Here is a 23,026-nt window from a genome sequence, read left to right as displayed (position 1 = left end):
CCACATTCTGCTTGAACAAATCCTCATACAAGATCAGTTAATTGATCTGTTTTAATCATGGTCATTATGTTTAAAAGATATGAAACATTGAGAGAGAAATCAAGAGAAACTGTGACCTCCACACACCCGGATTAAAATATAATTATCGCGTGACGCCCATTCTCATTTCCATTTTCCCCTCTCATTCAGTCCTTTAACCACAATTTGATAGGTTAGGCGCTCGATTTCTTAAGTACAACTGAGAGTCTACCTCTCTCTAACTGCTGCTTGTCATTCGCTCTCCCTGTAACTCTCTACATTCCTATTTCCTCGCTGATCAACGGCCATTTTCTTACCAGTACGCCCTATCGTACCGTACCGTCTGATTTTTCACATCTGTTACAGTCCACTTTCTTCCTTCATTTCCTAATGCAGAACACCTACTGGGTGTCAGCGCGAACCATCAGTTTGGGCTCCATAAATCAGCCAACAGACCAAATTCAGCCACTGCTAGGTTCTGACAGCACAGTAGCACAGGGGCAGCATGATAGCACAGTGGTTAGCACAGTTGCTTCACAGCTCCAGTGTTCCAGGTTTGATTCCAGGCTTCGGTCATTGTCTGTGCGGCGTCTGCACGTTCTCCCAGTGTCTGCGTGTGTTTCCTCCGGCTGGTCCGGTTTCCTTCCACAGTCCAAAGATGTACAGGTTAGGTAGATTTGCTTTGCTAAATTGCCCTCAAGTGTCCAAAAAAAAAGTTAGGTGGGGTTATGGGGATAGAGTGGAGGTGTGGGCTTTGGGAGGGTGCTCTTTCCAAGGGCCGGTGCAGACTCGATGGGCCGATTGGCCTCCTTCTGCGCTGTAAATTCTATGGTTAGCACAGTTGCTTCACAGTTCCAGGGTCCCAGGTTCGATTCCCAGCTTGGGTCACTGTCTGTGCAGAATCTCCCATGTCTGCGTGGATTTCCTCCGCGTGCTCTGGTTTCCTCCCACAGTCCAAAGATGTGCAGGTTAGGTGGATTGGCTATGCTAAATTGCCTTTAGTGTCCAAAAAGGTGAGCTGGGGTCAAGTGTGGAGGTATGGAGATAAAGTGGAGGTTTGGGCTTAGGTGGGGTGCTCTTTCCAAGGGCCGCTGCAGACTCGATGGGCCAAATGGCCTCCTTCTGTCAATTCTATGATTCTATGACAGGGTAACAGACTGCAGAGTCATTGTGACTGTCCAGTACCAGAACAGAGAGTACTTGGAAAATCCTCCCGACATCTCTCAAACTTTGTGATGCATTACTGATGTAGAATGTCCACTGAAGCCATTTATCCATCCTATTTCTCCCAGGTGTCAATATATTTCAGATTTATTCTTTGTTTATTTGTGTTTTTGTTATTTGGGTTCAGTTACTTAAATGTGGTTGAGTGCTGTGTGGTATCTTCTCCAGCGAAGAGTTGCAGGATTCCTGAAACACTAAATATATACCTTATGTTGGCTTTTCTTTCAGCTCACCACAAACTCAAATGCAAAGAACACTACTTTGCATGTCCAAATGGAAGATGTATTCCAGCTTTTTGGATATGTGATAAAGAAGAGGACTGTGAAGATGGCACAGATGAATCCCATTGTGGTATCTAATCTTTTATTCTAGCTCTACCTAATCCTAATGCTTCGGTATCAGCCAGGTCTCAGGAATGGCAGTCTTGCCTGTGAGTCAACTGGTCATTAGTTCAAGTCAAACACCAAGGCCGGGATTCTCCCCTACCCGGCGGGGCGGGGGGTCCCGGCATACCAGAGTGGCGAGAACCACTCCGGCGTTGGGCCTCCCCAAAGGTGCAGAATTCTCCACACCTTTAGGGGCTAGGCCCGCACCGGAGTGATTGGCGCCTCGCCGTCCGGCGAGAACGACCTTTGGCACCCCGTCAGCCGGCGCGAACGGCTGGCCAAAAGGTCTTCGCTGGTAGGCGTGAGTCCGCGCATGCGCCGGAGCGTCAGCGGCCACTGACGTCACCCCGGCGCATGCGCGGTGGAGGGGGTGGCGGCGGCGGAAGAAAAAGGGTGCCCCAACGGCACATGCCCGCCCGCCGATCGGTGAGAGCCGATCGCGGGCCAGGCCACTGCGGGGGCACCCCCCGGGGTCAGATCGCCCCGCGCCCCCCATCCAGGGCCCCGGCGAACGCTCCCGTCGTCTGCTCCCGCTGGCACCAGAGGTACTCTGATTGACGCCGGCGGGGTTGGCCTGACAGCGGCGGGACTTCGGCCCATCGCAGGTCGGAGAATCGCCGCAGGGGGCCCGCCGACCGGCGCGGCGCGATTCCTGCCCCCACCAATTCCCGGGTGGCGGAGAATTCGGGCCACAGCGGGGGCGGGATTGACGCCGGCCACGGGCGATTCTCCGACCTGGCGGGGGGGGGGTCGGAGAATCCCGCCCCAGGTTCTTGATCTGATAATCTAGGCTGTAAACTTGTTGCAGCACCGAAGGCGTGCTGCAAATGAGAGGTGCTGTCCTGTGGATGAGATGTTAAACTGAGACTCTGCCTTCATTGGATGGAAAAGATCCTGAGGCATAATATGCTGAAGAGCTGGGGAGTTCTCCTGCTAGCTTGGGCACAATGACCCAAATATTCTGACATGACTAGAGGCCTCCATCCTAACGTACTTCACTGATGCACCTCAGGGCCCTGAGGAAGTTCCGGTTGATGCATATCTACAATATTGATGCAGGAGGATCCAATTCTGATTGCCAGTCATACCTGCCTAGACTGCTCCATGATGCCAATGACAGTGGGAGTTTTGTGCATTTGTGGGGTGAGGGGGTGAACACTCTCAGAGGTGAGAGAGGGTATGTAAACAATGTTAGGGGTTGGGGTAAGGCGGGTTGGTGTCAATATTGTCAGGGTTGAGGCAGGGGAAGCAGTGAACATTGCAGCGAGGTAAGGGAAGGGGATGAGCAATTTCAGGGATGAGAGAAAGGTTGAATATTTTCAGGGCTGAAGGAGTGTAGCAGAACAATTTTAGGGGTGGGAGGGTGAACATTTTCAACGATGAATGAGACCGGTGAACAATTTTGGGGGTGAGGGACATTTGAACATATGAATCATGAAGGTAGACCATTCAACCCCTCAAGCCAAGCCTCAACATCACATTCCACCTATCCCCTAATTGGTCCTTGGTTCACCTTTGACTGCCTTGTTAGTCAAGAATCTTGATACCTCAAGTTACAAATATTCAATGACCCTGCCACTACCTCGGTCTGGGAAAGAGAGTTTCAAATGTTCACAATCCTCTCAGGGAAAAAGATTCTTCTCATTTCTGTCTTAAATGGGAAACCTTTTTTTAAAAATGGTGTCCTCTAATTCGAGTCTCTCCCATAAAAGGAAACAACTTCAGCATCCAACCCGCCAAGTCCCTTCAGGATCATATACTTTTCAGTAGGATCACTTCTCAATCTTGATTTGATTCACTTTATTGTCACATGTACCGAAGTACAGTGAAAAGTATTTTTCTGCGGCTGAGGAACGTGCACAGTATGTACATAGCAGACACAAGAATAATCGACAGGGAACATTGGCAAATTGTACTCCAACGGATGCAGGCTCAATCTGTCCAACCTTTACTGACATCCCAGGTGTCAGTCGAATGAATCTTCTCAGTCTTGCTTCTGACGTCATTTATATACATTCTTAAATAAGAGAGCCCAAACTGTACACAGTACTCCAGATGCCTCACCACATCCCTACTTTTAGATTCCATTTACCTTGCAATTAATTACAAAATTCCATTTGCCTTCCCAATTGTGTGTTGCACTGCATACTAACCTTTTGTGATTCATGTACCAAGATACCCAGTTCTGCAATCTGTCTCCATTTAAATAATATTTTTGTGTCACTGCAACAAAGGTACAAAAGTCTACCAGAGGTTTAGTCTGGGTTGAGGGTGTTGTGGCCTCACAAAGACAAGGAGGGGGGGGGGGGGAATGTGGAAGGAGGGCTGAGCAAATTGGGGGGGTGGGGGGGGGGGGGTTGTGGGTGGGGGGGGGGGAATGGAGGGCGAGGGCCCACAATAGCAGGCAGAAGGGCAAGGAAGTGGTGGATAGAGAAGATGACTATTGGAAGGCAGAGGAAAGACCAAGCGGAGGGAAACTGATCCCAACAAGGTTGCACGAAAAGCATACACTCCAAAGGGGCCAAGGAATACCACAAGACTTACTGGAAGGGGGTGAATGAAGACTCCAGATATGGTGGGTAGTGGTCCAAGTGGGGCATGAATGCCTCATAAGTGATAAACCCGGGGATAGGGCTATAGAATCGAGGAACAGAATTTTTCTTGAGGCTGCTAGCCTTTTTTTTTATGGGTTGCTGATTTCATGCACGTCGAGGGAAAGAAAGGTGGGCTGGAGAGAGTGATATGAAATTATTTTTTTCGTCGTTCTTTACTGTTCTTTATGCAGTGCCTAATATTTAAAGTATCAAGAAATCAAGGAGTTTTAAATCTATTAACTAAACACCCATATGCAAGCTTTTCAGTCTGAGGGCATAAATTATACGACACAAATGACAGTGCTTCAAAATGATAATTTAATCACCATGAAACTAAGCCTGAAATCATTTTTGATACTTGACAGGTAGATTCAGGCTCAATGGTGCAAAGATTATGAAGGGGATGTGCAACGTCAGCCCACTACAATCCAGCAAAGCACTAGATTGACACTAACATTGCATTTTCCTTTGTTCACAGATTCATTTTGTACATGGGATGAGTTTGAATGTCCAAATCACAAATGTATCTCTAATCGCTGGGTCTGTGATGGTGCAGATGATTGCAGCGATGGTGCTGATGAAGTAGATTCTCTCTGCGGTAGGTTTTCAGTTAGGAATTGGAAAACAGCAATGATAACTCCAGTTATTAGTGATATCAGCCCACATATTGGGCAGCAGGGTAGCATGGTGGTTAGCATAAATGCTTCACAGCTCCAGGGTCCCAGGTTCGATTCCCGGCTGGGTCACTGTCTGTGTGGAGTCTGCACGTCCTCCCCCTGTGTGCGTGGGTTTCCTCCGGGTGCTCCGGTTTCCTCCCACAGTCCAAAGATGTGCAGGTTAGGTGGATTGGCCATGCTAAATTGCCCGTAGTGTCCTAATAAAAGTAAGGTTAAAGGTTTGAGTAGGGTGATCATGGCTCGGCACAACATTGAGGGCCGAAGGGCCTGTTCTGTGCTGTACTGTTCTATGTTCTATAACAGCACCTAGAACTCTTGTGAACACAATTGTTTTTCAGACATGGTAAATATACATCATATTGCTAACCAAATCCAGTTTTGAAGTGTAACCTCTGTAGCATAGTCAGCTATATAGTTCTTCAAAAAAACTTTACCCATTCACATAATACTTCCAAATCCAATAAAGCCACATGTGCTATGGATAAAGGGGAACCGATTAATAGACTGCACTTAGATATCGAGAAGGCATTTGATAAAGTGCCGTACGAAAGATTATTGCAGAAAATAAAAACTCATGGTATGGAGGCTAATATATTGGCATGAATTAAAGATTGGCTAGCTGATAGGAAAACGGGTGTAGACATAAATGGGTTGTTTTCTGTTTGGCAGGATGTAATGAGTGGAGTGCTGCAGGGATCAGTGCGGGGTCCTTAACAGTTTAAAATTGATAAAAATTATTTGGATGAAAGGACCCAAGGTACGGTTGTGAAATCTGTTGACGACACAAAGATAGGTAGAAAAGTAAATTGTGATGAGGACACAATGAGGCTACAAAAGGAATAGATAGGTTAAATGAGTGAGCAAAGACCAGGAAAATGGTCTATAATGTGGGAAAATGCAAAATGGTCCATTTTGGTAGAAAGAATAAAAAATAAACTTACCTAAATGGTGAGAGATTGCAGAGTTCTGAAATCCAAATTGCAGAGTCATAGAGGTCTACAGAACAGAAAAGGTCCTATAGCCTATCATGTCTGCGCCGCTCAAAAAGAACCATCTACTATTCTAATCCCATTTACCAGCACTTGGCCCATAGCCTTTTTGTATCTTGGCCTTACAAGTGCGCATCTAAATGCTTCTTAAACGTTATGAGGGTCTCTGCCTCCACCACCCTTACAGACAGTGCGCGCCGGACTCCCACCACCCTCTGTGTGCTTTTCCTCACATCTTCTCTAAACCTTAAATCATTACCTTAAATCTATGCCCCCAATTATTGATCCCTCCACCAAAAGGAAAAGCTTCCTCCTGTCTACTCTGTGCCCCTCAAAATTTTAAACATCTCAATAATGTTTGTCTTCTCTGTTTCAAGGAAAACAACATTAGTCTATCCAATCTTTCTTTATAGCTAAAAAATTCTCCAAAAGAATTCCTGGTAAATCAATTGCTATCATGGAGCTTTGAGATTCAGAGGCACTTGGGTCTCCTAATGCACAATAGGCTATCAAGCAGGTACAGCAGGTAATTAGGAAAATAAAAATATAATTTATTGTGAGGGGAATTGATGCTTCAGTTGTACAGGGCACAGGTGAGATCACATCTTGAGTAGGGGGTCACTCATTTAAAACAGATGATAATTTTGTCTCCGAGGGTCATGGCTCTTTGGAACTCTCTTCCTTAAATACGTGGCGGAAGTAGAGTCTTTGAATGTTTTGAATGCGGAGGTGAAAGATTAACGGGGGTAATGAAAAACGTGGGGATGCGATTACAATCAGATCAGCCATGATCTTATTGAATGTCAGACAGAGCTCCAAGGGCTGAATGCCCAGGAGTCAAAAAGGTCTCCAACCAGAAAAGGCCCTTAAGACCATAGGACATAGGGGCAGAACTAGGCCACTTGGCCCATTGAGTCTGCTCCGCCATTCAACCATGGCTGATATTTTCTCATCCCCATTCTCCTGCCTTCTCCCCATAACCCCTAGAACATAGAACATTACAGCGCAGTACAAGCCCTTCGGCTCTCTATGTTGCGTCAACCTGTGAAACCCCTCTAAAGCCCATCTACACTATTCCCTTATCGTCCATATGCCTTTCCAATGACCATTTGAATGTGTTTAGTGTTGGCGAGTCCACTACTGTTGCAGGCAGGGCATTCCACGCCCTTACTACTCTCTGAGTAAAGAACCTACCTCTCACATCTGTCCTATATCTATCTCCCCTCAATTTAAAGCTATAAATCGACGAGGATGGGATCCCCTGATCCCCTTCGATCCATCACGTCTGCGCCGGTTAAAAACAAACACCAAACTATTGTAATCTCATTTCCCAGCACTTGGCCCATTGTCTTGTATGCCTTGGCATTGCAAGTGCACATCTAAATACTTCTTAAATGTTATGAGGGTCTCTGCCTCCACCATCCTTTCATGATGTGGGGATGCCGGCATTGGACTGGGTTGAGCACAGTAAGAAGTCTTGCAACACCAAGTTAAAGTCCAACATGTTTGTTTCAAACACTAGCTTTCGGAGCACTGCTCCTTCCTCAGGTGAAGGAGGAAGGAGCAGTGCTCCTGAGGAAGGTGCAGTGCTCCAAAAGCTAGTGTTTGATACAAACATGTTGGACTTTAACCTGGTGTTGTAAGACTTCTTACTGTGATCATCCTTTCAGGCAGCGAGGTCTAGACTCCCACCACCTTCTGGGTGAAAAGGTTTTTCCTTACAGGAGCTTCACCTTAAGTAACTCTTGTATGTATGTGTCACATGGATCGTGCCTTTACTACTGAGGCCCATACACCCACTATCATTCAATGAGGTGCGTAGATTGGAAGATGGAGGCTCTCAGCGACCATAGAACTGGAACACCACATGCAACAGTAGGTGTATGGAACATTAAACACATAGATCTTCATGCTGCAGGAGGTTCCAGGATGTGGATCTTCACAGTGCAGGAGGTTCCAGGGTGTGGATCTTCACACTGCAGGAGGTTCCAGGATGTGGATCTTCACACTGCAGGAGATTCCAGGGTGTGGATCTTCACAATGCAGGAGCTTCCAGGATGTGGATCTTCACAATGCAGGAGGTTCCAGGGTGTGGATCTTTACACTGCAGGAGCTTCCAGGGTGTGGATCTTCACAATGCAGGAGCTTCCAGGTTGTGGATCTTCACAATGCAGGAGCTTTCAGGGTGTGGAGCTTCACAGTGCAGGAGTTTCCAGGGTGTGGATCTTCACAATGCAGGAGCTTTCAGGGTGTGGATCTTCACACTGCAGGAGCTTCCAGGATGTGGATCTTCACAATGCAGGAGTTTCCAGGGTGTGGATCTTCACAATGCAGGAGCTTTCAGGGTGTGGATCTTCACACTGCAGGAGCTTCCAGGATGTGGATCTTCACAATGCAGGAGGTTCCAGGGTGTGGATCTTCACACTGCAGGAGATTCCAGGATGTGGATCTTCACAATGCACGAGGTTCCAGGGTGTGGATCTTCATAGCGCAGAAGCTTCCAGGATGTGGATCTTCACACTGCACGAGTTTCCAGGGTGTGGATCTTCACAATGCAGGAGCTTCCAGGGTGTGGATCTTCACAGTGCAGGAGCTTCCAGGGTGTGGATCTTCACAATGCAGGAGGTTCCAGGGTGTGGATCTTCACACTGCAGGAGCTTTCAGGGTGTGGATCTTCACACTGCAGGAGCTTCCAGGATGTGGATCTTCACAATGCAGGAGGTTCCAGGGTGTGGATCTTCACACTGCAGGAGATTCCAGGATGTGGATCTTCACAATGCACGAGGTTCCAGGGTGTGGATCTTCATAGCGCAGAAGCTTCCAGGATGTGGATCTTCACACTGCACGAGTTTCCAGGGTGTGGATCTTCACAATGCAGGAGCTTCCAGGGTGTGGATCTTCACAGTGCAGGAGCTTCCAGGGTGTGGATCTTCACAATGCAGGAGGTTCCAGGGTGTGGATCTTCACACTGCAGGAGCTTCCAGGGTGTGGATCTTCACAGTGCAGGAGCTTCCAGGGTGTGGATCTTCACAGTGCAGGAGGTTCCAGGGTGTGGATCTTCACAATGCAGGAGGTTCCAGGGTGTGGATCTTCACAGTGCAGGAGCTTCCAGGGTGTGGATCTTCACAGTGCAGGAGCTTCCAGGGTGTGGATCTTCACACTGCAGGAGCTTCCAGGGTGTGGATCTTCACAGTGCAGGAGCTTCCAGGATGTGGATCTTCACAATGCAGGAGGTTCCAGGGTGTGGATCTTCACACTGCAGGAGATTCCAGGATGTGGATCTTCACAATGCACGAGGTTCCAGGGTGTGGATCTTCATAGCGCAGAAGCTTCCAGGATGTGGATCTTCACACTGCACGAGTTTCCAGGGTGTGGATCTTCACAATGCAGGAGCTTCCAGGGTGTGGATCTTCACAGTGCAGGAGCTTCCAGGGTGTGGATCTTCACAATGCAGGAGGTTCCAGGGTGTGGATCTTCACACTGCAGGAGCTTCCAGGGTGTGGATCTTCACAGTGCAGGAGCTTCCAGGGTGTGGATCTTCACAGTGCAGGAGCTTCCAGGGTGTGGATCTTCACACTGCAGGAGCTTCCAGGGTGTGGATCTTCACACTGCAGGAGCTTCCAGGGTGTGGATCTTCACAATGCAGGAGGTTCCAGGGTGTGGATCTTCACACTGCAGGAGCTTCCAGGGTGTGGATCTTCACAGTGCAGGAGCTTCCAGGGTGTGGATCTTCACAGTGCAGGAGGTTCCAGGGTGTGGATCTTCACAATGCAGGAGGTTCCAGGGTGTGGATCTTCACAGTGCAGGAGCTTCCAGGGTGTGGATCTTCACAGTGCAGGAGCTTCCAGGGTGTGGATCTTCACACTGCAGGAGCTTCCAGGGTGTGGATCTTCACAGTGCAGGAGCTTCCAGGATGTGGATCTTCACAATGCAGGAGGTTCCAGGGTGTGGATCTTCACACTGCAGGAGATTCCAGGATGTGGATCTTCACACTGCACGAGTTTCCAGGGTGTGGATCTTCACAATGCAGGAGCTTCCAGGGTGTGGATCTTCACAGTGCAGGAGCTTCCAGGGTGTGGATCTTCACAATGCAGGAGGTTCCAGGGTGTGGATCTTCACACTGCAGGAGCTTCCAGGGTGTGGATCTTCACAGTGCAGGAGCTTCCAGAGTGTGGATCTTCACAGTGCAGGAGCTTCCAGGGTGTGGATCTTCACAGTGCAGGAGGTTCCAGGGTGTGGATCTTCACAATGCAGGAGGTTCCAGGGTGTGGATCTTCACAGTGCAGGAGCTTCCAGGGTGTGGATCTTCACAGTGCAGGAGCTTCCAGGGTGTGGATCTTCACAGTGCAGGAGCTTCCAGGGTGTGGATCTTCACACTGCAGGAGCTTCCAGGGTGTGGATCTTCACACTGCAGGAGCTTCCAGGGTGTGGATCTTCACAATGCAGGAGCTTCCAGGTTGTGGATCTTCACAATGCAGGAGCTTTCAGGGTGTGGAGCTTCACAGTGCAGGAGTTTCCAGGGTGTGGATCTTCACAATGCAGGAGCTTTCAGGGTGTGGATCTTCACACTGCAGGAGCTTCCAGGATGTGGATCTTCACAATGCAGGAGTTTCCAGGGTGTGGATCTTCACAATGCAGGAGCTTTCAGGGTGTGGATCTTCACACTGCAGGAGCTTCCAGGATGTGGATCTTCACAATGCAGGAGGTTCCAGGGTGTGGATCTTCACACTGCAGGAGATTCCAGGATGTGGATCTTCACAATGCACGAGGTTCCAGGGTGTGGATCTTCATAGCGCAGAAGCTTCCAGGATGTGGATCTTCACACTGCACGAGTTTCCAGGGTGTGGATCTTCACAATGCAGGAGCTTCCAGGGTGTGGATCTTCACAGTGCAGGAGCTTCCAGGGTGTGGATCTTCACAATGCAGGAGGTTCCAGGGTGTGGATCTTCACACTGCAGGAGCTTTCAGGGTGTGGATCTTCACACTGCAGGAGCTTCCAGGATGTGGATCTTCACAATGCAGGAGGTTCCAGGGTGTGGATCTTCACACTGCAGGAGATTCCAGGATGTGGATCTTCACAATGCACGAGGTTCCAGGGTGTGGATCTTCATAGCGCAGAAGCTTCCAGGATGTGGATCTTCACACTGCACGAGGTTCCAGGGTGTGGATCTTCACAATGCAGGAGCTTCCAGGGTGTGGATCTTCACAGTGCAGGAGCTTCCAGGGTGTGGATCTTCACAATGCAGGAGGTTCCAGGGTGTGGATCTTCACACTGCAGGAGCTTCCAGGGTGTGGATCTTCACAGTGCAGGAGCTTCCAGGGTGTGGATCTTCACAGTGCAGGAGGTTCCAGGGTGTGGATCTTCACAATGCAGGAGGTTCCAGGGTGTGGATCTTCACAGTGCAGGAGCTTCCAGGGTGTGGATCTTCACACTGCAGGAGGTTCCAGGGTGTGGATCTTCACACTGCAGGAGCTTCCAGGGTGTGGATCTTCACAGTGCAGGAGCTTCCAGGATGTGGATCTTCACAATGCAGGAGGTTCCAGGGTGTGGATCTTCACACTGCAGGAGATTCCAGGATGTGGATCTTCACAATGCACGAGGTTCCAAGGTGTGGATCTTCATAGCGCAGAAGCTTCCAGGATGTGGATCTTCACACTGCACGAGTTTCCAGGGTGTGGATCTTCACAATGCAGGAGCTTCCAGGGTGTGGATCTTCACAGTGCAGGAGCTTCCAGGGTGTGGATCTTCACAATGCAGGAGGTTCCAGGGTGTGGATCTTCACTCTGCAGGAGCTTCCAGGGTGTGGATCTTCACAGTGCAGGAGCTTCCAGGGTGTGGATCTTCACAGTGCAGGAGCTTCCAGGGTGTGGATCTTCACAGTGCAGGAGGTTCCAGGGTGTGGATCTTCACACTGCAGGAGCTTCCAGGGTGTGGATCTTCACAATGCAGGAGCTTCCAGGATGTGGATCTTCACAATGCAGGAGCTTTAAGGGTGTGGAGCTTCACAGTGCAGGAGTTTCCAGGGTGTGGATCTTCACAATGCAGGAGCTTTCAGGGTGTGGATCTTCACACTGCAGGAGCTTCCAGGATGTGGATCTTCACAATGCAGGAGTTTCCAGGGTGTGGATCTTCACAATGCAGGAGCCTTCAGGGTGTGGATCTTCACACTGCAGGAGCTTCCAGGATGTGGATCTTCACAATGCAGGAGGTTCCAGGGTGTGGATCTTCACACTGCAGGAGATTCCAGGATGTGGATCTTCACAATGCACGAGGTTCCAGGGTGTGGATCTTCATAGCGCAGAAGCTTCCAGGATGTGGATCTTCACACTGCACGAGTTTCCAGGGTGTGGATCTTCACAATGCAGGAGCTTCCAGGGTGTGGATCTTCACAGTGCAGGAGCTTCCAGGGTGTGGATCTTCACAATGCAGGAGGTTCCAGGGTGTGGATCTTCACACTGCAGGAGCTTCCAGGGTGTGGATCTTCCCACTGCAGGAGCTTCCAGGATGTGGATCTTCACAATGCAGGAGGTTCCAGGGTGTGGATCTTCACACTGCAGGAGATTCCAGGATGTGGATCTTCACAATGCACGAGGTTCCAGGGTGTGGATCTTCATAGCGCAGAAGCTTCCAGGATGTGGATCTTCACACTGCACGAGTTTCCAGGGTGTGGATCTTCACAATGCAGGAGCTTCCAGGGTGTGGATCTTCACAGTGCAGGAGCTTCCAGGGTGTGGATCTTCACAATGCAGGAGGTTCCAGGGTGTGGATCTTCACACTGCAGGAGCTTCCAGGGTGTGGATCTTCACAGTGCAGGAGCTTCCAGGGTGTGGATCTTCACAGTACAGGAGGTTCCAGGGTGTGGATCTTCACAATGCAGGAGGTTCCAGGGTGTGGATCTTCACAGTGCAGGAGCTTCCAGGGTGTGGATCTTCACAGTGCAGGAGCTTCCAGGGTGTGGATCTTCACACTGCAGGAGCTTCCAGGGTGTGGATCTTCACAGTGCAGGAGCTTCCAGGATGTGGATCTTCACAATGCAGGAGGTTCCAGGGTGTGGATCTTCACACTGCAGGAGATTCCAGGATGTGGATCTTCACAATGCACGAGGTTCCAGGGTTTGGATCTTCATAGCGCAGAAGCTTCCAGGATGTGGATCTTCACACTGCACGAGTTTCCAGGGTGTGGATCTTCACAATGCAGGAGCTTCCAGGGTGTGGATCTTCACAGTGCAGGAGCTTCCAGGTGTGGATCTTCACAATGCAGGAGGTTCCAGGGTGTGGATCTTCACACTGCAGGAGCTTCCAGGGTGTGGATCTTCACAGTGCAGGAGCTTCCAGAGTGTGGATCTTCACAGTGCAGGAGCTTCCAGGGTGTGGATCTTCACAATGCAGGAGTTTCCAGGGTGTGGATCTTCACAATGCAGGAGCCTTCAGGGTGTGGATCTTCACACTGCAGGAGCTTCCAGGATGTGGATCTTCACAATGCAGGAGGTTCCAGGGTGTGGATCTTCACACTGCAGGAGATTCCAGGATGTGGATCTTCACAATGCACGAGGTTCCAGGGTGTGGATCTTCATAGCGCAGAAGCTTCCAGGATGTGGATCTTCACACTGCACGAGTTTCCAGGGTGTGGATCTTCACAATGCAGGAGCTTCCAGGGTGTGGATCTTCACAGTGCAGGAGCTTCCAGGGTGTGGATCTTCACAATGCAGGAGGTTCCAGGGTGTGGATCTTCACACTGCAGGAGCTTCCAGGGTGTGGATCTTCACAGTGCAGGAGCTTCCAGGGTGTGGATCTTCACAGTGCAGGAGGTTCCAGGGTGTGGATCTTCACAATGCAGGAGGTTCCAGGGTGTGGATCTTCACAGTGCAGGAGCTTCCAGGGTGTGGATCTTCACAGTGCAGGAGCTTCCAGGGTGTGGATCTTCACACTGCAGGAGCTTCCAGGGTGTGGATCTTCACAGTGCAGGAGCTTCCAGGATGTGGATCTTCACAATGCAGGAGGTTCCAGGGTGTGGATCTTCACACTGCAGGAGATTCCAGGATGTGGATCTTCACAATGCACGAGGTTCCAGGGTTTGGATCTTCATAGCGCAGAAGCTTCCAGGATGTGGATCTTCACACTGCACGAGTTTCCAGGGTGTGGATCTTCACAATGCAGGAGCTTCCAGGGTGTGGATCTTCACAGTGCAGGAGCTTCCAGGGTGTGGATCTTCACAATGCAGGAGGTTCCAGGGTGTGGATCTTCACACTGCAGGAGCTTCCAGGGTGTGGATCTTCACAGTGCAGGAACTTCCAGAGTGTGGATCTTCACAGTGCAGGAGCTTCCAGGGTGTGGATCTTCACAGTGCAGGAGGTTCCCGGGTGTGGATCTTCACAATGCAGGAGGTTCCAGGGTGTGGATCTTCACAGTGCAGGAGCTTCCAGGGTGTGGATCTTCACAGTGCAGGAGCTTCCAGGGTGTGGATCTTCACAGTGCAGGAGCTTCCAGGGTGTGGATCTTCACACTGCAGGAGCTTCCAGGATGTGGATCTTCACACTGCAGGAGCTTCCAGGATGTGGATCTTCACACTGCAGGAGCTTCCAGGGTGTAAATTTTCACACTGCAGGAGCTTCCAGGGTGTGGGTCTTCACAATGCAGGAGCTTCCAGGGTGTGGATCTTCACAGTGCAGGAGCTTCCAGGGTGTGGATCTTCACAATGCAGGAGGTTCCAGGGTGTGGATCTTCACACTGCAGGAGCTTCCAGGGTGTGGATCTTCACAGTGCAGGAGCTTCCAGGGTGTGGATCTTCACAGTGCAGGAGCTTCCAGGGTGTGGAGCTTCACAGTGCAGGAGCTTCCAGGGTGTGGATCTTCACAGTGCAGGAGCTTCCAGGGTGTGGATCTTCACACTGCAGGAGCTTCCAGGATGTGGATCTTCACACTGCAGGAGCTTCCAGGATGTGGATCTTCACACTGCAGGAGCTTCCAGGGTGTAAATTTTCACACTGCAGGAGCTTCCAGGGTGTGGGTCTTCACAATGCAGGAGCTTCCAGGGTGTGGATCTTCACAGTGCAGGAGCTTCCAGGGTGTGGATCTTCACAATGCAGGAGGTTCCAGGGTGTGGATCTTCACACTGCAGGAGCTTCCAGGGTGTGGATCTTCACAGTGCAGGAGCTTCCAGGGTGTGGATCTTCACAGTGCAGGAGCTTCCAGGGTGTTGTGCTTCACACTGCAGGCGGTTCCAGGGTGTGGATCATCACACTGCAGGAGCATCCAGGGTGTGGATCTTCATAGTGCAGGAGCTGGAATTCCAAAGAATAAAAGGGGAGCTAATTGAAACATAAAATTGTGACAGGGCTGGGCAGTCTGACTGCAGGGATGTTGTTTCCTCGGGGTGGGGGGGGGGGGGGGGGGTGGGGGGGGGGGGGGGGGGGGGGGGACGGGTCTGGAACAAAGGGTCACTGTCTCAGGGGTAGGACATTGAGGACTGAGATGAGGAGAGATCTCTTCACTCAGAGGCTGGTGACCCTGTGGAATTCTCTGCTACTGAAGGCTGTGGAGGCGAAGACACTGAATATATTCAGGCAGGAAATAGATAGATTCTCGACTGTAAAGGCATCAACAGTGGGGAGAGGAAGTGGGAATATGTCATTGAGATTGAAGATCAGCCATATTGAATTGTGGAACTGGCTCAAAGGGCCGAATGACCTACTTCTACTCCTATTTCTACGTTTCTGTGTAACTGCAGACTTGATAGATTGCATTGGGCCTATGAAGCATCACCTTATCACATAAAGCAACTCTTGTGTGCACGTGTCACATAAATGGGTGCCTTTACCACTGAGGGTCATATCCCTACTATCATTCAGTGAGATAATTGTGAACAGTTGTACGCTCACTTACCCAGGCAGTGCGGATGAGATCATTCATCCATTTTCAGCACCGCAGGCTAGTGTCCCAGTGGAGGACATGGACCACGTACCACCCTAGCGTCTTCCTTGCATGAGGCATTGGTCACATGGTTCAGCCTTGTTCCATACCTGGGGTACCGAATGCCTCTCCTGGCCTCTATTGCATTGAGCAGAACGTCGAGGGAAGTGTTGCTGCATTTGGGGCCTGGAGCTCCCTGGGTTTGCCAGGCTGTCTCCTTCCATTTTGGCTTCACAACAATGAAATTGATGTCCGGATGCCTTTGAAATATGGGCCGGTATTCTCCGACCCCCCACAGGGTCAGGGAATCGCCCGGGGCCGGCGTAAATTCTGCCCCACCGTGGCCGGAATTCTCCACCACCCGGCGGGGACGGGAATCGCGCCGCCGCGCCGGTCGGCTGATCTCCCGCGGCGATTCTCCGGCCCACAATGGGCCAACGTCCCACCGCTGTCAGGCCTCTCCCGCCGAAGTGGTTTAAACCACCTCTGGTGCCGGCAGGAGCAGGCGGCGCGAGTGGGCCCCGGGATCCTGGGGGGGGCACGGGGCCATCTGACCCCGGGGGGTGCCCCACGGTGGCCTGGCCCACGATCGGGGCCCACCGATCGGCGGGTGGGCCTGTGCCGTGGGGACACTCTTTTTCTTCCGCCGCCACGGCCTCCACCATGGCAGAGGCGAAAGAGACCCCATCCACCGCGCATGCGCCGGGGTGACGTCAGCGGCCTTTGACGCTCCGGCGCATGCGCGGACTCACGCCGACCGGCGAAGGCCTTTCGGCCAGCCGTTCGCGTCGGTTGGTGGGGGGCCAAAGGCCGTTCGCGTTGGTCAGTGGAGCGGGAGGCACTCCGGCACAGGCCTAGCCCCTAAAGGTGCAGAGAAGGGGAGGCCCGACGCCGGAGTGGTTCTCGTCACTCTGGTACGCCGGGATCCCCTGCCCTGCCGGGTAGGGGAGAATCCCGGCCATGGTGTCCAGAGATGACAGCAACTATGGTTTCATCCAACCCGCCCCACCAGGTAATATATCAGGACTGAATAATTAGTGAGTCCAGCATTGTGCAATTTGGCACAAATTCCCAGCTGGCTCCACAGCAGTGAACACTTGGTCCCTGCCCCCACCAATGGATTTCAGTCAGGAATGGAAAATACTGGCCGTCATATAGATTTCTATAGACCTGGCACTTTGTCAGCAGCTTCAAAGTGCAATGTAAGCCCATTCATTCGGCAGCATCATTGCATTTATCCTGTGGCATTTCCCTTTGCATAAACATTCCATTCTAACACAATCAAGGGAATTACTCGATCTGAGGAGATGTGCGATGGATTTGTATCCAGGAGAGAGAAAACAAGGAATTAGCTTCCACTGTAACTCTCAGTAGCTAAGTGGCCTTGTTAATTCAATTGATTCATGCAGGCCAATTATCAATTGACATTTGCATCTCAGCTAATTGCACTATTACAGATCTGAGGGAACTTGAAATACAGATAGATTAAGTAAAAATGTTAACGTGGTAGTGTCAAAACCTTTTATTTTCTTCCAGTTTTCTCAGCAAACATTAAAATGACCACTGTGGCTTCCTCTTGCATTTTGGGCTGTACACAATTTCGGATGAGCTGGTTGTTAAGGGGCACAAAGTCATCACCGAATGGTACAAGATAAGCATTTTGGTTCTGTATTTTGGGGTGACTCTTTTGCATATGGATGCTGCAGATAAAAGTAATCTATGTCTACTCCATAGTCTAGATTCAGCAGTAATAAGACCGAGTTGTGCAGTGCCCGGATATTGGCCGGAATTCTCCGGTTATTGTGATTCAACTTTCCCGCCGTCAGTCCTCTCCCACCAGCGAGTTTTGTGGCGGCGATGGGTGGTTTCAATGGGAAATCCCATTGACAAGCGGTGGGAAGATAGAATCCCGCTGCCAGCAAATGGCCTTCATCATCCACGTCAACAATAAGAAGAAAACAAACTTTTAACCAGTGGGGAAGATAAAAGGAAGATAAATGGGAAGTGAATAAGATATTAGGGTTAGTTTTGGGTTCCTCCAGCACAGAAACAATGGCTGCAATTTTCCGGAGCGTGTTTCCTGCGGAGGAGGTGACACGTCATTGGCGGCTGGCGAGATCTTCTGATTTGCCAAAGTCTACAAAGATTTGCATTGACTGAATCATCAGAAGCATGTTTAGCAGAATGAACTGTTAATAAATCATAGATGGAGTGGATGCAAGAGCTTGTAATTGATTAAGGATTTAACCAGTACGATTCACTCCATGTGATATTAAGAAACGGCTGGAGACACTGGATACTGCAAAGGCTATGGGTCCTGATAATATGCCGGCAATAGTACTGAAGACTTGTGCTCCAGAACTTGTTGCACCCATATCCAAGCTGTTCCAGTGCAGCTACAACACTGGCATCCACACGGAAACGTGGACAATTGCCCAGGTGTGTCCTAAACACAAGAAAGAGGACAAATCCAACCCAGCCAATTACCACCCTATCAGTCTACTCTCCAGCATCAGCAAAGTGATGGAAGGAGTCATCAACAGTGCTATCAAGCGGCACTTACTCAGCAATAACCTGCTCATGGACGCTCAGTTTGGGTTCCGCCAGGGTCACTCAGCTCCTGGCCTCACTACAGCCTTGGTTCAAACATGGACAAAAGAGCTGAATGCCAGGGATGAGGTGTGAGTGGCCGCCCTTGACATCAACGCAGCATTTGACCGAGTATTCTCTCAGGAGCCTGAGCTAAACTGGAGTCAATCGGAATCAGGGGAAAACCCTCCGCTGATTGGAGTCATACCTGGCACAAAGAAGATGGTTGCGGTGGTCATCGGTCAAACATCTCAGCTTCAGGATGTCACTGCAGGAGTTCCTCAGGGTAGTATCCTGGGCCCAACCATCTTCAGCTGCTTCATCAATGACCTGCCTTCCATCATAAGGTCAGAAGTGGGGATGTTTGAGGATGACTGCACAATGTTCAGCACCATTCATGACTCCTCAGATAATGAAGCAGTCCGTGTCCAAATGCAGCAAGACCTGGACAATACCCAGGCCTGGGCTGACAAGTGGTAAGTTATATTTGCGGTACTCAAGTGCCAGGCAATGACCATCTCCTACAAGAGAGGATCTAACCATCGCCCCTTGGCATTCAATGGCATTACCATCGCTGAATCCCCCACAATCAACTTCCTGGGAGTAACCATTGATCAGAAACTGAACTGAACTAACCACATTAATACTGTGGCTACCAGGGCAGGTCAAAGGCTAGGAATCCTACGACGAGTAACTCACCTCTTCACCCCCCCAAAAGCCTGTCCACTAAAGGCAGAAGTCAGGAGTGTCATGGAATACTCTCTACTTGCCTGGATGAGTGCAGCTCCAGCAACACTCGAGAAGCTTGACACCATCCAGGACAACGCAGCTTGCTTGATTGCCCCTCCTTCCACAAATATTCAAACCCTACACCACTGACGAGGGCAGTGGCAGCCACGTGTACCATCTACCACTGCAGTAACTCACCAAGGTTCCTTGGACAGCGCCTTCCAATGCCACAACCATTACCGTCTAGAAGGAAAAGAGCAGCAGATACCTGGGAACCCCACCACCCGGAGGTTCCCTCTAAGTCACTCACCACCCCGACTTGGGAATATATTGCCGTTCCTTCACTGACGTGTGGGCAATATCCTGGAACCCCCCTCCCTAATAGCATAGTGGGTGTACCTACACTTTAAGGACTGCAGAGGTTCAAGAAGGCAACTTATCACCACCAAGGGCAACTGAGGATGGGCAGTACATACTGGCCTAACCAGCGACGCCCATACCCCATAAACTAATTTTTAAAAAAGGATTGCGCAGACCTAAAAATGGCTAACTTAAACTTTATTGTTCGTCTGCTTCAAGCTTACTTGTTCATTTTAATGCTGTCAGCTGATGTTCTGACAGGCAGTGAGTGTGACTACAACCGAGCATGTGCAGGAAGTGCTCCTCCTAATGTTGTTCCGTAAATAAACACAGCCATGATAAAAAGATGCAACTGCAGGTTTTCGTAAGCCCACAAACAGAAGTGTTGCTGTCATGTCATCTCAGCAACAATAGTCGCCATTGTAATTAAAATTCTGTTTTGCCAAAAAAACAATCTAATCATCTGTTCCTTCAGTGATACTGAGAGAGTTTTCATAAATCATAGAAGGATGATAACCCAACAGTTAAGAATGTTTTATGGGCATTGCCACAATTTCTTGCAGTTAATTTCATGCAATACAAATTTGAACTATAATGTCAACATATACTGGCCAATCACTTCATGCTTCCAATGATGTTTATCCGCATTACAACTATTTAAATCATAAAATGGTAATGAATGGACAAGGATAAACTTGGACAGCCCAGTTTATTGACTGAAAGGACAAACAATTGAAGTTCTTGATGCCGCAGGGATGACATGTCTTATGCAATGGAACAAAACAAGGTGATAATCAATACAGCTCAGCTAAGCTCACTGAAATGTTCTTAATGATGGTCCTGAGCATACTTAACAAATAAAAATAGAGCACCAAGATAAGGCCATTGTAAATTTGCAGCAAAGGTCAGATGTGGACATGAAGAACATGTATTGATCAGAAGTTGAAAATGGTAATTCTTGCTTAGATAGAAAGCAATGAATGTCAGTGTGTTAAATTATACTGCCTCACCATGGACATATCAGCAAGGATGTTGTTACGCTTAGCAACAGTGGCAAATGGATGATAATGGCCAAAAATCCAATCCACGTTGCCTGTTTGCTGACCCGAACTAAATTGCTGTAAGTAGATTTTTTACTTCAGAACCTAATGCGCTTAATCCATGCAGAACATCAATTATCAAGATAGCTTAGGTCCTTAAGGGGGAAACATCATGTGTTGCAACAGTATTCCATACACTAAAATTAGTCTCAAAATGAAGAGCCAGCAAGAGTATCAAAGGCTGTCATCTGAGATGGCAATAGGTATGTTATCAAGCCCCAGTGCACTAATTTACAACATGTCTCCTGTACCAAATCTAAATGGATAATTGTGCTTATGAACTCCTAATTTTCTGTCTTCTCTTCACTGCTCAAGAGTAATCACATGGTCTGCTGTACTCAGCAATTTGGATGTCGTGCACAGACTGCCAACTTACACCACACATAGCAGAAACAAGCACAAGCCCACACACAGACACATCACAATAAACATTTAATGGCCTGAATAAAGAAACACAGGGACAAAGGAGAAGGAGGAGAGACAACATTTGAATCAGGGTGGGTAGCAGTTGCGCAGAGAGTTTGATGCTACATGATGCTCAAGTTATTTTGGGGTTAAGACCTGCTTTTCAATACAGGATGTGACAGTGCATCAAATACCAGTGATTTGGGTGTAAATTGATTGAGGTTTAACAAAGAAGTCACAGGTTTCAGACCTCCAGAATCTCAATGGGGAAACATCCATTACTGCTACTTTCCAAGATAGGATCATGTATTCAGATATCCAGCATTTAGAGAAAGATCCTGCAGAAGTTGCATAATCATAAAAAAGGAAATGTTTCAGTTCGGCGCAGTAAATACCTAGAACAGAATGTCAAGGCCAGAGGGGGAATGCAGAAGTGATAAGAAAGCAGAAATGTTGACTTTAGTTATAACGGGCAACTAAATAGCTTGGAGTTCTTTTCAGAATAATAACAAAAGGTTAAAAAAAAACAAGATGTTGAATATTTGAACTTTTTGACAAAATATTATCTGTTGCTTCAAAGTGCCAATGGTGTTGTCTGATTCATCTGCATGTGGGTAAGAATCTCCTCGTTTCTCCAACTCTACTTACATTCATGCCTGCAAAAAAAGGTGCCCCTTGTGGATGGCTGCTTATTTACAAAATATTAACAGTTGAGGAAACCCATCTGGTCCATCATTAGATTACCCAATTATTTTTTCCAATTAAGGGGCAATTTAGCGTGGCCAATCCACCTACTCTGCACATTTTTGGGTTGTGGGGGCGAAACCCACGCAGACACGGGGAGAATGTGCAAACTCCACACGGACAGTGACCCAGAGCCGGGATCGAACCTGGGACCTCAGCGCCGTGAGGCGGTTATGCTAACCACTAGGCCACCGTGCTGCCCTTCTGGTCCATCATAACCAAACCATTCAGTACAACCCTGCACACACCCATTGTTCCATCACGCTATCAATTAAACAATAAGACTACCCCAATTACACTTGAGGTGTTGATCACTTCTTGTGAAAAATCTGCTGATATTAGTCCTAAAGTTACCTCTTAATAGTTTGAATCTGTGTCCCCTTATTCTCCTCCCACGGTTTAATGTAAAGTGGTCTCAGGAAAGATGACCTTGCAAACATCTTGGTTATGAAATGGGAAATGATGGATTAATTACCCAGTATGCACCTCACTTGATTTTGGATGAGATAATTAGCTGCTTTATTTGACAGGTAGAAATTACTTTCCAAAATTATTAATATTTTTTTTGTTTGTTTGTTTTTTTTAATAAATTTATTTTTTCCAATTAAGGGGCAATTTAGCGTGGACAATCCACCTATCCTGCACATCTTTTGGGTTGTGGGGGTGAAGCCCACGCAGATATGGGGAGAATGTGCAAACTCCACACGGACAATGACCCAGGGCCGGGATTCAAACCTGGGTCCTCAGTGCCGTAGGTAGCAATGCTAACCACTGTGCCATCATGCTGCCCTCCACCATCATTAATAATCAATGGATACAGGAAGAAGAGTTGTTTTCCAGTACACTTTATCTATTAATCTAAAATTTTCTATTATGGCTAGGTGAGAAGGGCTGAACTGGCTCCACTCTGTTCAATTTTCTTGTTTGTGCAACAAAGAATTCATTATTTTTTTTCACATGGATATGTCATTTCCAAATCCCAATGCATCTTACTATTTAAGCTTCAGCAATAAGGAGCCAATGAGACAAGGTTTTCTTGAGTCTAAGAAAAAGCAAATATATTAACCACTGAAGTCGAGAAAAAATAATAAAGATGAGTGATCTAACATTTGGCCGCGATGGAGTAATTCGAAGCTAGACACATACACACAACACGCACACACACTTATTGCAAAATATCGATTCACAGATGAGTTTCTGGGAGAGTTGACTTCTCGAACCGAGTAACTCGTTTATTCCAAAAGTTTATTCCAAAATTCCCTTGGGTTGTTTCCTATGCTGAAAAATTTCTTGACACCTTCTG

The 23,026-nt window shown here is 48.7% G+C and overlaps 1 protein-coding gene across 1 annotated transcript in view; it reads left to right on the top strand.

Moving 5' to 3' along the window:
- LOC119962094 (low-density lipoprotein receptor-related protein 1-like) overlaps positions 1 to 23,026 on the top strand; it is a 2,271,162-nt gene that overhangs the window by 1,917,924 nt on the left and 330,212 nt on the right. The window contains 2 exon segments of the mRNA XM_038789946.1: positions 1,471 to 1,593; positions 4,701 to 4,820. Coding sequence (XP_038645874.1) covers positions 1,471 to 1,593; positions 4,701 to 4,820 — 243 coding nt within the window.

This window comes from Scyliorhinus canicula, chromosome 2 (assembly GCF_902713615.1).
Source record: "Scyliorhinus canicula chromosome 2, sScyCan1.1, whole genome shotgun sequence".
Lineage (NCBI taxonomy): Eukaryota > Metazoa > Chordata > Chondrichthyes > Carcharhiniformes > Scyliorhinidae > Scyliorhinus > Scyliorhinus canicula.
This window is presented reverse-complemented; position numbering and strand designations above follow the sequence as displayed.